The sequence below is a fragment of the Corvus hawaiiensis genome, chromosome 1 (genome assembly GCF_020740725.1).
Source record: "Corvus hawaiiensis isolate bCorHaw1 chromosome 1, bCorHaw1.pri.cur, whole genome shotgun sequence".
Classification (NCBI taxonomy): Eukaryota; Metazoa; Chordata; class Aves; order Passeriformes; family Corvidae; genus Corvus; species Corvus hawaiiensis.
Window position 1 is genome coordinate 80,333,042 of NC_063213.1, and position 17,425 is coordinate 80,350,466.

The 17,425-nt window shown below is 40.8% G+C and overlaps 1 protein-coding gene across 1 annotated transcript in view; it reads left to right on the forward strand.

Moving 5' to 3' along the window:
• Positions 1-17,425, forward strand: part of MYO10 (myosin X) — a 162,435-nt gene that overhangs the window by 125,794 nt on the left and 19,216 nt on the right. Inside the window, exons 20-27 of the mRNA XM_048311502.1 lie at positions 6,402-6,526; positions 6,673-6,787; positions 9,814-9,920; positions 10,885-11,094; positions 11,395-11,434; positions 11,864-12,766; positions 13,997-14,120; positions 15,318-15,561. Of these exons, the coding sequence (XP_048167459.1) occupies positions 6,402-6,526; positions 6,673-6,787; positions 9,814-9,920; positions 10,885-11,094; positions 11,395-11,434; positions 11,864-12,766; positions 13,997-14,120; positions 15,318-15,561 (1,868 nt within the window). The remainder of the gene's footprint in view (positions 1-6,401; positions 6,527-6,672; positions 6,788-9,813; positions 9,921-10,884; positions 11,095-11,394; positions 11,435-11,863; positions 12,767-13,996; positions 14,121-15,317; positions 15,562-17,425) is intronic.

The following is a 17,425-nucleotide window of genomic DNA, read 5'->3' on the forward strand; positions in this document are numbered from 1 at the left end:
ACCCATCAAAAAGATTACTCTGAAATGCAAGAGTACAAAGACAATAACTAATAAAAAGTAGATTAAATAGCCCTGCAGTTGTGATTTTATTGTTGTTGATGAAAGCATGAAATCTCAGTGAGCCAGTCTGAATAATTTGAGCATCTTTTCCCCAACAAAGCAGTCAGGAGCTAGTTTCAGCTCTTCTCTTTGCTGAATATAGTCAAGCAGGACCTGAAAAATGACCACAGCATCTTTGTGGATGGATCCAATTCAGCAGTGTCTTGACCAGGTTGAAATCTTTAAGCACTAGTGCAAATGTGTAGCAATGTACAGCCTCATAGCTCTTAAATGGATTGCAGTCTTAAAAATGTCCTTGGGATGCCCTTGCTTGTAAAGTAAGCTGGGTGACAGGCTGAATATAAATACAGAAGCATTTTCACATTCAGTTATTGAGTCTCCTGCTTTGACTGTTTTGGTGGAGTAGAAGACCGCTAAAATTACAGTGCTCCTTGTATTCAGTACTATTTTGAGCACAGGAAACTTTAACCTGTGGCATGAGAGTAGCTAATTTTGCAGTCTGTCTCTTATCTGAAATACCCAGGGCTGGAAGATGAGTGATGCAGGTCAGATGCAGTAACAGGAGTTGAAGTGATCAGCTAATGGTGTAAATGATTGCTGCTGGTAAATGCAGTGCTTTCACTTCAGACCTGCAGACTGTAAAAAGAGCCAGCATGTCATTACCGAGCTTGCAGTGAAATCTGGCATGGAGTTTGCAGCAGAACTTTTCTGAGTTGGAATATACCCATGAGATTGTTGCAATATACCCATGTTCTTTTTCTAGCAAGCTACCACCAGCAGCATCAGTCGTTTTTAAAGGCTTTTTATGGAGTTTTGGGGTGGGTGTGTGGAAAAGGGCCAGGAGAACTTTGGACATGTGAAATGCTTACTGTTATTTTAGGTTTATTCAAATATTCCTTGACTTGCCAGCATCATACAGTAGAAATCCCAAATAAATGTTAGTTGTGGCATGTTCTTTGTTTTTATCGTCCTGTATTTTTATGGTGTTTATCTGGAAACAAGTACTCTGCTACAGTAAGGGAATGCCTTTCAAAACAAAGCAGGTGTCAAACTTGTCTGTGTTTCAACCCAAACCTGTTCCAGTTAGAGCTGGCTGCATGCTGGAGAAAAATGTAGAGGGTTTCTTCCTTTGAAATAGGCTTTTAGTGAGTGGGACCTGATGCTCCAGGTCCGTGGGCAGGACATGCACAGATTTTAATGCTCCTTGTGCTGGAAGCACATCAATTCTGAGGTCAAAACTCTGTTGAATAAACTGTTATTACCAAAGCTGATGGTGCAAATGAGTGAAGAAATGATGGCTAGAAAAGCAGGGGGTGAAATGATTTGTTGTAGGCAGGGGTATGACACACACAGCAGTGCAGCTGCAGTCTCCAGGTTTGACAGGCCTTATCTCTGCTTGTCCTGGTGTCACAGAGCATTTTCCTATTGCGGGCAAGGGCGTTTCCCTTTCAGTTCTTTCAGGTTACTGGCTTGAATCCTTGACTCTCAGTACAGGCTGCCAAGCAGTACATTTGGATGAGAATCACTGAGCATAATTTGGTTTAAAAAAGCAAACAATGGGCATGCAGAATTCTTCAAATCAGTTCAGCTAGATTATAAATATTAGAAATAAAATTAGTCACATTTTTCAAACTTATCTGTGAGGAAAGCCTGGTGTTTGTTTTACTTGTGGAGCTGATGACTGAAATCAGAAGACCATGGGGACCGTTTCAGAAACATCTAGCTTAGTAAGTCCTGCTATTTCTGACAAAATATACACATTTATATGTGAAAACTAATTCAAAACCCCCTATAAAACAGAGAACGACTGATCTCTTTTTAATTTCTGATTATTTTCTCCAGAGTAAAACTGAGGATTTAATTTTTGGAGTAAAAGAGCAGATATAAAGAAACTAAGACATTGGGAAAAGTTAACTGGTGTTTAAATCAAAAAATTACTTTTTTACATCTTCTTATCTGTTTCATCTTTTCTTTCTCTGCATGTATCTTCCACAAAAGGCTTTTCTAAGCCAGGAAAATCAACACTTTTGAGCCACAGTAGCAAAGCTGACATAGTTCTGCTCAAGTTCTTACAGAGAAATCTAGAAACAGGGGAGTGGGATTTTTTCACTTTCTCCTCTCACCCCCACCCCTCTGGCTAGTCTCTCTGTGAACTCCCTCCTGCCTAGATAAAGTCTGTGAGGCTGCTGCAATTCATCATTATTGTGCCTGTACTCTGGTAAGGCAGCCAGGAGTTCAGGGAGGAAGAAGGATTTCCACAGGATGAAGTCAGGTATCCTCTGTGTTTCAGCAGGTGATTGATTTGCACAGAATGAAAGTGTTGTGTTCTCTGTGTTATCCAGACCTTGGAGTCTTCACTAAGGGTGCTGTCCGAGGAAAGGGGATGGTGTTTTTTCTTAAAGCTCAGTCAGGCTGTAATCTACAGAACTATTTTATCATTAAAATTATGTGTAGGTGTTAGATGTCTGTCGTAATGGCTGCTTCTAATTGTGATTTCAGGCAGAAGCTTTGCCCTTTAGGAGACTGACTACAGATCAGAGCAAGCATTTAGCAGCCTAAGGAACCAAAGTCTCGCCAGCAGAGACTCCAGGTCATATTAAAGTCTTGGCTTTGGTGCTGTCTGGCGCAAATTCAGTGGGGACTTTTGGATCCAGGAAATAATGAATTACAAGTTGTGTCTGCACCGCAAAAATAAAGCACCCTTATCATGTGGAACAGACCTGGCTTGTAGCTATTAATTTCACATTGATATTGCTCAGTGCCCTAATATGACTTGACTGATGTGATTCTAGCTGTTGTCCGGTGGTTTTGTGTGCTGGAGTGGTTCAGTGCCGCCATTCCGTGATAAAAGTGAAATATCTATTGAAAATTTAGTTGATTGTATCTCAGAGACAATTTTGGAAGCTATCTGTTGACCTCTACTGTTGCCTTATCTTTTGTAAATTTGATCTTACTTTTCAGGAGTCTTAGTTTTAGGAATTCTTTCAAATTTTTACTGTGGAAGATGTATTGTTTTAAAATCAGTTATGGTTCTGTTGTCTATCTGAAATTTTCCTAGAGAATACAATTGCTTCCCAAGTGTTCATTTGTGAAACAAGTCAAGCTTTAACAGCAATACTGGTAGAAATTTAGCAGACCCCAGAGATGAGTCCTGTCCTGTATTACTTTGGTATCAATCGAAAAGTTAGCTTGCTTACCGCAGGAAGTCTGAAGGAGCACCAGTAAAGAGGGAAGGCTCATCCAACTGCACAGATAACCCTTTGCCTGGAGATTTGATACTGTTGAAGGTTTAACTCATTGCTGCTGTTAGGGTGGAGATGGTTGTCATTCTCTCTTAGAGGGTCTGCAGTTCAGTAGTGGGATATGTGCAGTTCTTGCACTCTGGTTGATTTTTTTTAATTGTGAGGAGTTCTGCTGGAAGTTATGCTTAAGGTTATCCCTGCCAGCAAATGTTTATGTGATTGAGGCTGAAATCCTCTTCCTCCACAGAGTAAAACCACCTGAGGCAGTAATACCACCCTGTGTATGGTGGATATGCTGGATGCTGTGGTGGTTTGCATGGGACTGCACTTGTTGCTTCTGGTCGGTTTGTTTTTATTAGATGTGGGAAACCCTGTGCGCATCTTTGGCATTTAGGGTTTCAGCTCCCTCTTTGACCAGCAGCAGCTCTTCTCCACAGTGAGGACTGAAGAGCTGCTGTGGTGGGGGTTCAGTCAAAAACCCCAAAGCAATGGTGACGGAGGGGTATCTTTTAGTATTTCATATTGAGAAGCATAACTGATGAGTCCAGCACATCTCTTACCACCAACCCTCAGTTTGCTCGAAGCAGCCGTACTTGTTGCAGATGTAATTCCATTGATATGCCAGGAGGATTTGACGCTTCAATTTAATGTCTCATGTGTCTGTGAGTAATTAAAAATAGCGAGTAATGTAAAGTGATGGAGTGATTGAAGTATGTGATTAAAGTTGCAATGGTCTCTGTGTTGTCCTGTGTTGATACCATACTAACGTCTCTTGCAATGTTTCATGCTTTTTTTAAAAAATGCCGGTGTTTGAAGTTAGGTGTGAAGTCTGTGTGACAATCCTACCTTCTGGTGACAGAGCAGGGCTGTTGCAAACTTTTGTAGTTGCAGGGAAAATGTTACCAAAATGTTGCTTCTTCCTCTGTGTTTCAAGTTTTTTAGAACAGTAACATGAGCTTTCAAGCCAGGCGTGGTGCTGACTTTTGACTTAAGTGCCCGGAGGTGGCAATAAAAGGGTTAGATGGTGCAGCAACCATCTGTCTCTCAAAGCAAGAGCTACTCCCTTGCAGAGGGAGAGGCTGCCTAGTGAGAGAGACATCTGTCATGTCACTGGCATTTCGCCTGGCTGTGGTGTATCCCCACTCCCATCCATGCATCTGCCTCCCCTTCTCAACACACCAAAAATGCTGCTGTGTTTGCAAGTCTTGTGAAAAATGCCACCTTTTGAGCCAGCAAGTTTGGGTGGGGTAAAAGGACTAAAAATAATTTTAGTGTTAAAGAAAAAAGAAGAGCTGTGTGTGCTTGTGGCAAGCATCATCCTTGAGTAATACGGGGTGAAAAGCGAAAGCTTTTCCTTACAACTTTTGTGTGTACATCTGTGTCCATTCCTTGCCTTTCCCATCGGGCATCAGCAGCCACCTGCACAGAAGGAGGCAGGCAGGTGTGTGCATGGACATGCAAAGGGCAGCTTTGCCAGGCTGGTTCCCTGACACTTGGATGCCATACAGTGGGCATGTACAGGAAGCCCTGTTGGCAATACCAGCCGTGACAATGTCGATATCCTCACTGAAAGCATTCACGCTGCGTGTTCTCTGAAATACAGGGATTTTACTCGCGGTGGCCAAATCCAAATGAAACTCATTGTTGAGAAAGATGAGTTTGTTCTCACCTTTCACAGAGGTGTTTTCTCCCTCTGGTGTCACCACTAGCACACAGTGCTTTGTTTTGGTTTGTGAGTAAAGGCACTGATGGAAAAGGTTGTACTGGATAGTTAAAATGAACTTCTGAGTCTGTGCTTTCCTGAAGGTACTTTTTATAAAAAGTTAAAATATGGGGGTGTAATTTATTTGTTAAGTTGAATTTATTTGTCAAGTTAAAATTTGGAGGAGTAATTTGTTTGCTAAGTTGAACAAGAGGCATGATTAAAGCCAGTTAATAAATGCCAAGACAGTCGTCTGATTGACAGTTTCCCAGGGCTTGATCTTGCTGTCATTTCTGTCAGCTGAAGAACTTCAGATCTTAATGTGAACCATTGACTGTATCTGTGAGATCCCACTCCTGAACTTCTTCTTGAAAAATACTAAACACTACTCCAGCTCTGCAAATGGCTGCAGGGGAGGGTCAGCTGATGGGTTAAAGTGGATGATGATAATTCATGCTGATGAATTAAATGGGTGTTTGCATGTGGTGGCATTTCCGTATGGGGGTTGCCTGTGTTTTGCCATGCAGCAATTAGTGCTATCTTGAGCAGCTTTGCATGGCTCTGTCTGGGTTACCTCAAACCGTGGGGAAAACACAGGTGACTTGGGGGGTTCTCAGATGGGATGAGAGCATTCCTGAGGCTCCCAATGGCAGAACCATACTGATCAGTATTCACAGGTTTTCACAACTGAGTGGCTGTGGGGTTTATCTGTTTTCAAAATGGAAAACAATGCTAGAAGAACTTTAGGCAAACTGAGGGCAACTTCAGATATGCAGGGTGAGGTTCTGTTTACAGAAGAGAATAGTTCTACTGTTCAGAATAGCAGTAGATGGAAACTCTTTTAAATACAACTTATTTAAGATTTGAGGTACCACTCGCAAACTTTCATCGCTATCCATAGCAGATAATTGTCAGTACACTAAAAACTGAATATTATCTGTTCTTCTGGTTTTGTTTTTTATTAAATCCATATCAAACCAATGCATTTATGTATCTTCAACATTTGGAATCATCTACAGGGACTTTAAATTCAATTGCTGAAGAAGCAAAATAGTCGAGCTTATAGCTGTTGACCTGTTAGCTGCCTGTGCTTCTTTCTGTTGTTTCTTCCTGCACAGCAATGGCCTGCAAATATACATGAAATGGAAAGACACAGTTGATTAGATTAAATGGTTATAAATGCTCTGTCTGTGGGAATGATATTCTGTAATTACCCTGTGATTTCCATTCTGAAGATATTTTTATATGCTCAGAACTGCTAGTATCCTTTAAGACATTGTGTAGCCAGTTATTAGCCTTTGTGCATTTCAGATTCATACAACGTGCCCTTTCTTTATTTCCCCTGACATCTCTAACCATTGCTATTAAAATTGTTGTTTTGTACCTGCTCATTTCAGATGCCAGACCAGTTTGATCAGACAGTGGTGCTTAATCAGCTGCGCTATTCTGGGATGTTGGAGACAGTCAGGATTCGGAGGGCTGGTTTCCCAGTCCGGAGGCCCTTTCAAGACTTTTATAAAAGGTAAACACACTGACTTGTGGACTTCAAATGGAAGTCACAGGTACAAGTCAATATTCCTGTGTCGAGGAATAGAAGTAAAAATAATCATGTGGCAAAAATAGAACTTAATTTCTTAAGTGAAGCAATAAATACTTTTTGGTTGCCAGGTATAAAGTCCTCATGAGAAACTTAACTCTCCCTGAAGATTTAAATGAGAAATGTGCCGTCCTACTTCGTCTGTATGACAACACAAGCACTGAATGGCAGCTTGGTAAAAATAAGGTAAAATAACCTGAATGTGCAAATTGTGGCGCTGATGCATGTACAAAGCTGAGGGGACAGGATTTAGACTGCACAGCTGCAGAGATGTAGTTCTAATGGCAATTATTTCTGGCCTTAAAAGAAGCTGTGCATGCCTGTTGGTGCTCTTGAAACTCTTATAGCAACAATTAATGGTTGTGCTGAGCAATTTGCTATGTAAGGGACTTAGAAACTGACTGGTGATTTCAGTCACAGAGAAAGGGTCCACCTGAATTTTCTGTCACTGCTCACAATTGGCAGCACTGGTGAGGATATGAACTTAAAATGTGGTATTTGGATTTTTTCATTTTTAGAAGTATGGAGCATCTGGGGTAACACTTTTGTTCTGCAGGGAGCTCCACTCATACTGGTAAACCAACCTAACCAGTACTTCTTCAGTGGCAGAAATCAGGGAGAAGAATTTTAGCCAGTATTCATGTGGCAGAATTGAGCTCCAAGTGTGTTTGCCATCCTAGTCTGAGAGTCTTTTCCAGAGGTATATTAGGCCTTGATATGTGTTCTACCAGACAACCTGAGCTTTGCCCACAGTGGTTTTTTTCTTAAAAAAAAAAAATCTAATTATTTTAGAATAAATTAAAGAATCAAATTTTAACTTGAGAAATAAAACAATCCAGGTGTTTTTGTGTGCTCATTTTGCAAGTTTGATTGTAGACAACAGCTTGCAATTTGTGCTCTTGGATTTCAGCAAGTGATGTAAAAACGTTGCAGACTCGGGAGAAGATTCCCCATTTCACGATTTGAGATTTCCTAAATATTAAAAAAATTTTTAAAAACTTTTTAGTGCCATAAGGTAGCAAAAATATTTTGTAAAATCTGATTGATTTCTGTAGGAAATGCTCCTCCTCTCACCCTATTCTCCCCACAGCTGGATGGTTTGGAAGGGTTTCTTCCATTCCTCTGTATGCTTAAGGGGTCTTAGATTTGTATTGGGAAAGTTGTTTTAATCATTTTACAGTTGCTGTAAGAAAGAAGAAAGAATCTGAAATACTCTGATGGCAATTGATGCCATCTTCCATCCCATTTTTGTATCCAAAGGCTTGGACCTTGGAGAGTGCTTTAGCATCTTAGGGACATATGTTTATCAGAAATTGTTTTAATCAACTGCTCATCAGGACCTTGGCAGGAGCCAGAGCTCTGTTTTAACTTCCCTTACTGTGGCCTGGGCTCATCCTCCCCCAGGAGCTGCCTGCGCATTTGTGAGACTTCAGAAACAGGAGAAGAGCACAAGAGGACACTGGTTTCAGACTGAACATGGGATGAGGCACTATCCTGCCCCTATATTATTTAAAAGGGATGATAATGACATTGCAATGATTTGGCTTCAGTGTGATTTTTTTTTTTCTTGTCTTTTACATCTCAAGCTGCAATGCACCTGGTCAGGAAAAGGCATTAGCCTGAGCTTAACATCCATTTTTGTTCCAGAAGTAGCTGAACGCTTTTCTGAAGAATTTTGTTGTGTTTTTGAAAGCCTGTGTGCAGAGCAAAGAAAAATTGCCCACTGAGTGAAAGGAAAGGCTTTTTCCATGAGGGAAAACTTCATATAGAAAGAGCTGCCCAGTGCAGCTTGGACACTGGGACCTTGAAACTTTCTGTGGGACTTTTTCTGTTCCCGTTTCTTGGGTAATTCATGCTAGAGAGTCTCTTTCTAGCTTTGTTCAAAACTCACAACTGTGCCTGTCCTTGAGTGTGCTTTGAGAGTGCTGCTTTGGCTTTGATGATGGGCTTTTTTTTCACGTAAACTCAGAGGAAAAACCAGCTGCTTTTGCATTTAAACACCCCTAAAAGTCCACTGGGGTTGGTTTTTTTGGGGTGGAGGGGAGGGGCAAGGGGGTTGCGGGATTTTTTAGCTGGATTTTTGGGGTTTTTTTCACATCAAGAGAAAGCACCCAGCACTTCAAGATGCATTCCTGCTTTTAGATGTCTTTGCAGCCCTCCTTCCTCAGCAGAGCCCACCCTGTCCCTGAGCTTTCTCATGGCTGTGTTGTGGTGTGCAGCCTGGCTCTCATCCCACATAATCAAAGTGTCACTGAACTGGCTATTTCCAGCTGCCCATGTGTTAGGCAGCAGCATGCCAGGCTGTTGTCACCTATAGCTGACACCAGCATACTTGGCCTTTAAAAAAGAAAAGTTGAGAAGAGCTGGAAAAAGTGCTGACAGCAGATAGCTCACCAGCATGTGAGTGTGTGGCAAAGAGCAGATGTCAAGGCAGGTGGAAGAGGGAAGCTGCCTCCCTCATGCCCCTGCTTGACTGGAGAAGCAGTTTTACTCATTTAAGGCAAAATAGGCCATGTTAGCTCAGTTTATGTCAATGCCATGTGCTAAAGCTGCCTCTGAAAGGCACTTAGGCAGTGCAGGTGAATGATGCAGGTTAGTGCTTGGAAGAGAGCCTGGGAAGCATTCTGTCTGTGAGAGGATGGCTGGCTGTGCTGGGGTGTCTGGCCCTGGCAGCCCTCTCCATGTAATGGCAGAAAAACACAGTGAGTCGATGTGAACAGGAAGGCACTCTCATTTCTGCTTACTTCTGCAGTGCTGCAGCAATGTCTTTGGAAGCAGCAAGCCTTGTAAGGGGTTGTGGAGCCTGATGTGACTGTGAAAAAAGTAAATTATTGGGGTGGTATTTCTGCCCCTCTGATTGGAAAGTTCATGTGTAGTCCTGCACCTTCTTTGGTCTGTGTTATTCTGGTGGGAAAGGCTGTTTAATGAATCCAGTAATTACGTTGCATTTGGAAAAACCCTGCTCCTAATTAAAAGTTGAAATAGAGTAATCTAACTCTTCCCACTGAAATCCAGAGCTAGAGGATCATCTGCAGGGGTTTTCTTTTAGGAGGACTACATTTTGTTGTTCTCTTTTCTGCTGAGGAAATCGTACATTTTTCTGTGAATTCAAAGCTGAGGCTTGCTGCTTGGAATGACATTGGTAGCACCCTGGCTCTCCTTCAAATACGATGCTCACCAAAATTTGTTAAGCCAGAAGTTTTCTTCTGTAGGTGTTTCTCCGGGAGTCCTTGGAACACAAGTTGGAGAAACAGCGAGAAGTGGAAGTCACCAAGGCAGCAATGATTATCCGAGCACACATCTTAGGGTATGCAGCCCGGTAAGTGACTAGATGAGAATATTAATAGTAAGGATTTGAAATAAATGGATGAGTTGTCAAGAAGTTAAATCCTTCTGACACAATTCTCAACTTTTCTTAGGGGCCAGGCGTTCAAATCCTGTAAGTGGCCTTTGAAAATAGCAGCTGAAAATACCCATGAATAACACAAAGTTTGAATTGTTTTAATATAATGAATTGGACAGTACAGAAATTTGGAGGTCAGCCAGTATCCATCTGCTTGTATCATGGCATGTAGCATGGTAGGAACTCTAGCTGGATGGCACCTAGTGGGGCTGCTGCCCCAAGTTACCAGCTGAGATCCTGATTTATCTTTGCTTTCTCATGGTAAGAAAACAGAAGGAAAATAAAACTAATCCATTTGGTTCTTGGAGAACCAAGACATTATGTTACTGATTAATGTTTCACTTGTTTACCTGGCTTCATGCATTATCTGTTAGGTGGACTTGTTCATCCCCTCTGTTTATTTCTCTGCTTTTTCTACAAGTCAGTTGAGGACAGTTTAAGGAAGCTTGTTTGCATAATGAGGTAATTTCTTTTCATGCGCATATTAGTCCTGTTCTTATATTCTGACCAGTATGTTTCTTAAAAACTATATCCCTTTTTTAATGACACCTATCCTGCTATCTATGGTCTTTCTTTTCAGAGATGTGGGATGACTATATGTGTTTTTTCTCTGCATGTGCACACATACACAGAACTGTCTTTTTAGCATCTCCTCGGCAGGGGCATAAGAACATGTAAGACGTGCATTTCTTTAATGAAGACACACACAGTGCTGTCAAGAAATGAGAGAATCTTGCTTCTCAATGGGAGAAGAAAGTGAGCAACAGTGGGGAAACTATCTCAGAGCTATAATTATCATGGACTCGTTATTGCAGGTCACCACGGCAAGATCTCTCACAACTGTTTCATTAGAAATTTGCTTCTTTTTTTCTCCCCTCAGAAAACGGTATAGAAAGGTCCTCTACTGTGTGGTTGTGATACAGAAGAACTACAGAGCATTCAGTGGCAGGAAGAAGTTCCTGTGCCTGAAGAAAGCAGCCATGGTCCTTCAGAAGCAGTGGCGAGGCCAGCTTGCTCGGCGTCTTTACAGGGAGCGACTGGAGGAGAAGCGGAGACAAGAGGAGGAAAGAAGAAAAGAGGAGGAAGAAAGGTGCAGTCTCTGTCTTACATCACTCTCCTGCGTGTGCCATATTAGGTGTTGGTCTGAAAGCCTTTATTTCAGGCTATTCTTGAACAAGTGATTTTAGAAACCTTGCTGATTTTGCTGAAAGACGCACGTAGCTATCATGGTAGTTTCATATTCACAAACATATTCGTGGTGATCTTATTTTTGGATGTCTTTTCCAGGTGGCAGATGATCTCTGTAAGCTGAGCTATTGCCCTAGCAAAGGAATGTGATGAGCTTATGTTGAGCTTAATTGACTGACTTCTTTTCTTCACTCACTTTTAGGGAAAGACAAAGGCAAGAAGCAGAGCGTCTTGCCCAGCAGGTAAATGATATTCTTAATGCTTTCAGCCACCCTGTTTATTTGAGTATCTCAACCCAGCAATTAAAAAAATAAAAAGTACCTGTAGCATTAAAACTAAACTAATTGCAGGAGCTGGCAGATAAAGCCAAAGGAAACTCGGTATAGTTGTTTGCATGGAAATTTCCTTCACCTGATGCTTCATTTAATTTCCAGAAAAGTTTGCATTTTCTGCACATATTTGGACTTCTTCTCCTCAGCTATCTCTGAGCAAATGTAATCATGCTTTAATTTTTTTTTCTTTTTCTTTCCTTTTCATTTCTTGCTGATATGAAGGTAGGGCTCCTTTTAAATGAATGAGCATGGTGGAGTATAGTGCTTTAGAAATAAATTTTTAAAAAGAATCTTGCATTTAGGGGCCTAGTTTATTTTGTTTCATTTTTTTTTATGCAGGCTGAAGAAGAGAGAAAGAAGCAGGAACTGGCTGCCATTCAGAAAGCCCAGAAGGAGGCAGAGCTGAAGCAGGAGGTGGAGAAGCAGAAAGAAAGCAGACAGGTGGAAGAAATCCTACGTCTGGAAAAAGAAATCGAAGACCTGCAGCGTGTGAAGAAGCAGCAGGAGCTGTCCTTGACAGAGGCCTCATTACAGAGGCTGCAGCAGCGTCGAGATGAGGAACTCCGGCGGCTTGAGGATGAAGCCTGTCGAGCAGCCCAGGAGTTCCTGGAATCTCTGAACTTTGATGAGATTGACGAATGTGTCCGAAACATTGAGATGTCTCTCTCTGTGGGCAGTGGGTATCCTGCTGAGCTGGCTGAACAGACTGGAAATGCCTGCGGTGAAAAGCCCAATTTTAACTTCAGCCAGCCATATCCTGAGGAGGAGGTAGATGAGGGCTTTGAAGCTGATGATGATGCATTTAAGGATTCGCCCAACCCGAGTGAGCATGGCCATTCTGATCAAAGGACCAGTGGCATCAGAACAAGCGATGATTCCTCAGAAGAGGATCCTTATATGAATGATACCGTGGTGCCAACAATTCCTGCTGCTAGCGACGCCATGGTCATACCTCCTGCCCATGACACAGTGAGTCTCCACAACTCTTCGAGTGGCGAATCCACCTACTGCATGCCAGAAAATGTATCCTGCAGACCCCCAAATTCTGTGGAACTTATTTCTCCTGATGGAGACTATGATTACGACCAAGATGATTACGAAGATGGTGCTATCACTTCTGGCAGCAGTGTGACCTTCTCTAACTCGCACAGTAGCCAGTGGTCACCGGACTACCGGTGCTCAGTGGGGACATACAATAGCTCTGGAGCATACCGGTTCAGCTCTGAGGGAGCTCAGTCTTCTGTAAGTAGCGTTGTTTTTATTACCTAATAATTGATAGGTGCTTTCTGATTATTTTTTTCCCTGCTGTTCAGCTGTAGACTCACTGTAGCTGTTCTTAGAAAACATTGTGTAGCGTGATTGGCTCAGAGCACCTATGGAAATAGTGGTCTGTTGCCATCTAGATGCCACTGCGATGAGTGCATTAGAGTTAGAGGCAGCTCAGATGCTGTTTGCAGTCCTGGGCTTCTGCACACATGTGATTTTAACTGCTTTAATGCAGCACTGTGTGTTACTTGGTGAGGAGCTCAGTGCACAGCAAAGTTCTTCTCTGTGCATGAGTTTGGAGTTGGGGTACCAGGTAGCATGTTGGGGAATTGATTTCAGGAAAACCAAATTTATTTATATGTGCAAGTTGCAAGAGTATTGAACAATGAGATGCTTGCAGAAGTCCCTGACATCCAGGTGTTATTTTGAGATTATTTGGAGAGTAAAGTTCACACAATGGCAAATGCTTAAATTATTGAGGCAGAGACACACATTCTGCAGAGCAATTTTTCAGTGCTGTTTACTGAGTATACAGTGGGGTTTCCTTCTACAAATATTTTTGAAAGAATATGGTTTCTTCTACCACTCATCCAGTGCTTCTGTGAGACTGATTGGGAAAGTGAAAAGGTATTTCAGCAACACTGACTTGTTTAGAAGGAAAACTTTAACAACAGAATATCTTCTGCATTTGAGGCAGTGATAAGCCTCGTGGGTGTTGGGACAAGTTGACAGTTCTTGCCTGAGAAAAAAGCACTTTTAGTGTTTTTTGTTGAGGATGCCTTCCTGCTGCATGACTCTGGATGTGTGTCAGATACAGAACAGAAATTCTGACTTTCTGGGGTGAGGGTGGAGGAAAGCTAATACCACAGCTTGTGCAAAGTTTCTTTTTCAATACTTCTGTAAGCTGTTCCCCACAGCACTTCAGTGATCGGGGCAGGTAGCACAAGGTAACCTATCCTGACCATACTGTTGCAAAGGGATAACTTTCCTGAGCATCTACAAAGCTTTTTCACAGATTGTTGTGTAATCAAACAGCTTAAGCTGCAACTTACTACAGTGTACTCCTTCCTTTGTTAGCTGGGTGAAAACTAATGAGGAATCATGTCCTTCCAATACATGATAACTGTTTTAGCTAGAGACTTCTAAACCAACTTTGTCTAAACTCTTTCCTGAGAAATTATGACCTTTCTTTCCTTTCTTGTGTAGTTTGAAGACAGTGAAGAAGATTTTGACTCCAGGTTTGATACAGATGATGAACTTTCCTACCGGAGGGATTCCGTCTATAGCTGTGTCAGCTTGCCCTACTTTCACAGTTTTCTGTACATGAAAGGTACTGAATCAGAATTTGCTAAACAGACAAAATAACCAGAAATATTTATTGTATATTACACTCCGGTTCCTGTAGAGTTACGCTATTTTCTTATTTTTCAAAGGGTGGTGGAAAAGTGACTTTATTTAATTTGAGCTGTTCTCAAGTTATTTGCAGTGGCTTACATCTAGCAGTGTTTTTCCCCTCTGCAAAAGTATAAGTACAAAAAAACAAGTCACAAAGTGAAATTGTACCAAATCTGCTGATTCCTGCTCTCAAAACCTTGTAACACAGACAGCATTCTACAATGCAGACCAATTTTACTGACCTTAGTAGAATTTTGCTTTGGATCTGGAAGACATGACAAAGGTTCCATGTAGCAAAGGGGTGTAAGAGACTGAAAGAACATACACAGGAGTTCTCTGGTTAAAATTCTTGGATTTGTCTTCTGATTGATAGTAAATTATAATCTAGATGAACCATTGTATGATTTCATATATTGTACCTTATTTTCCTGGAGTAGGAACAGTCATGAGTCTACACACCACAATGTTCGTGTGAAAAACAATGCATTCCACAGTAGCATGGCTTTTACTTTCTGACATAGCTGGCAGTCACTTTTTGTGGGATGACAGGAGCATATTGGTTTGGTTAAGGTTTTTATGACTGTGATGTAACTCCAGTGCAAGATGCATTGCCTACTCTATGGCCACACTTTGTTATGACCGAGCTCACACTGGTGTATTTCCTACTCTAAACACAGCTTTGTTGGGTTTTGTGGTTTTGAGTTAAACATCCTTACCTCCTAATAACTTGGTGAGAGGAAAGAGCTTAATGCTAAATTTTTTTTTAGATTATCACTGAAACACATTGAAAACTGTCTTAAAGATCAGACAGTCGTGTGCAGCAAGACTTTTCAGTAATTTATTATTACAGATATGTTATGTATACGTATATGTAATATATATATAAAAAACGTTTATTTTTGTAATACAGAGACTTAGTACAATTTATAATTTAAGGGTGTTTAGATTGACAACAATATTGGTGGCCATAAGGATATGCAAAAATGAGGTTTTGTGGCTTACAGCAGAAAGTCATTTTAACTGCAGTGTTGTTGGTCAGCACCTTCCAGTTTTGGTGGGGTCACAGCTTCTATTTTATAATACAGTTGTTTGTTTTAACTACATATAAACCCACATTTGTCTCTCTTGCCAGGTGGCTTAATCAACACATGGAAGCGACGCTGGTGTGTCCTGAAAGATGAGACCTTCCTGTGGTTTCGTTCTAAGCAGGAAGCCCTTAAGCAGGGTTGGCTTCACAAAAAGGGGGGTGGATCATCTACGCTTTCCAGGAGGAACTGGAAGAAAAGATGGTTTGTTCTCAGACAGTCCAGGCTGATGTACTTTGAAAATGACAGTGAAGAAAAGCTAAAGGGTGCCATGGATGTCCGAACTGCCAAGTAGGTTTATATGGTTTTACGTTAGCCGTGGTTCCTTCTGAGTACTTCTTGGGGCTCAGTCTGGGAAGGTATTGAGTGCCCTGCCTACAAATTGTGTGAATGCAAGCATGAGAGTGTGTGTGGTGAAGTTAGTGAAAGCAAGTGTTGTCCTTAGTTGGCTCTCTCTTAAGTCTAGAGAGTGCTCCAGAGCTAAGCCAGTGCCAAATACTTCAGAAAACTGCTGCTGTAATGAACCCCTCTATGTTTTCTCCCAGACTAGAGGCCCTACTTAGTCTGTAATGATTCCCAAGGCAATTTGAGGCATGTTGCCAAGTCTGTAGCTGCAGGCAAACACAGAATGAAGAGGGTGGAATTAATAGGCCCCAAATATATTGAAGTTCGCATGGGTCAAAGCTGAATCTTCTGGATCTTTTTTTCATGCTTTAAATAATTATGGTAGTGTAGGAAAGTATTTAAAATGCATATATTCGTTGAAAAAACAAAATTACTAAACCTAATAACTTATGTCTTGTTACCTGAAGTTCCTTGTGCCTAAGAATTTTACGCTTCCTGAAACATGCATAAAAGCAGTTTTCTACTGGATGGTATTTGTCCTTCTAAACAATCTAGGATTATCTACCTAATTTAAAAATTAGGGTGTGCTAACATTAGTAGTCCCATTTCTCTATAAAGTGTACCTAAGCTTTCATCCAAAGCAGAGAAAAACAGAAATGGTTTCTAACACTCAATTCTACTCTGTGCCTTGTAATCTGCAACTACCCAATTTATTCTGTTACTTTAAGGGAGCTTAAACTAAATTGAAATCTTAGATTAATCTTTTCTTTGGCAGTCCTGGCTTGAGCCTGATTTCAAGTAGTACAGAAAATAGTTTCAGTGAGAATCCTGACTTGCTCTTGAAAAACCAATGGCCTGGTGGCTTTCAAGTAAATCTCTGAATAAAAGCTGAAGATCCTACCATATTTTTTTTGTTAAAACTGGATTTGACTCTGTCTCATGTACCATAGCATTTATTTAGCATATTTTTATAATATGTTCAATCAATAATTCTTTTTTTTCGTCATTACCTCATTGCTTCATTGGCTGTGCCTTGTAGAAGTTCTTTGCTGCATAAAAAATTAAAAATAAAAAAAAATTAAAATTAAAATTGTCAGACGAAGGTTGTTGAACCTAGTTTGAGCTGTAGGTTCAGTCAATGACTATTTGTGTATAAACTAGGTAGAAGAAAGGGTACATGTATATAAAGAACTGTGTGTCATAAGAAATAAACAATAGCTTTTCTAGATAATGTTAATATTTACTGAATGCATTCCTAACCTATAATGCAACTCACATATTTCACCACTCTCTACTAGGGACCCTGTTCAATTTTTAAAATCTCAAGCTGAGTCACTTAAAACACAGAACAGGGAGGTACTCTATTGGACACTGTTACTGGGTGGGAAGGAATCCAAAATGAAGAAAACAATACAGAATTACAGCTTTTTCTTTTGATAGTAGATAGGTCATCCTCCTGAGTCTGACAAGCAGAGCTTGCATATATTGTTAGTAGGACAGAGATTTATGAGAATAGTAAGGCTGATAAGGAAATATAGCCAGTTAAGGAAATAATGAACTTCAGACAAATACAGAAAAACAGCAAAAAGGAAATTAAGTTTATTTCTTAAGCCACAGGAAAATCTAATACAATACTTTAATTATTGCTTAAAATCTTCACAGTTGTTTTTATATCAATAATTAAATTTCCAAACTAAAAATATGTGATTTTTCAGCAGATGAGTGCTTAACTTTTTCTGGAAGTCATGTTTGGAATTGTCTTTATGCTGACTCACAACCACACAGATTCACTAATCCAGGTTTTGTTTGC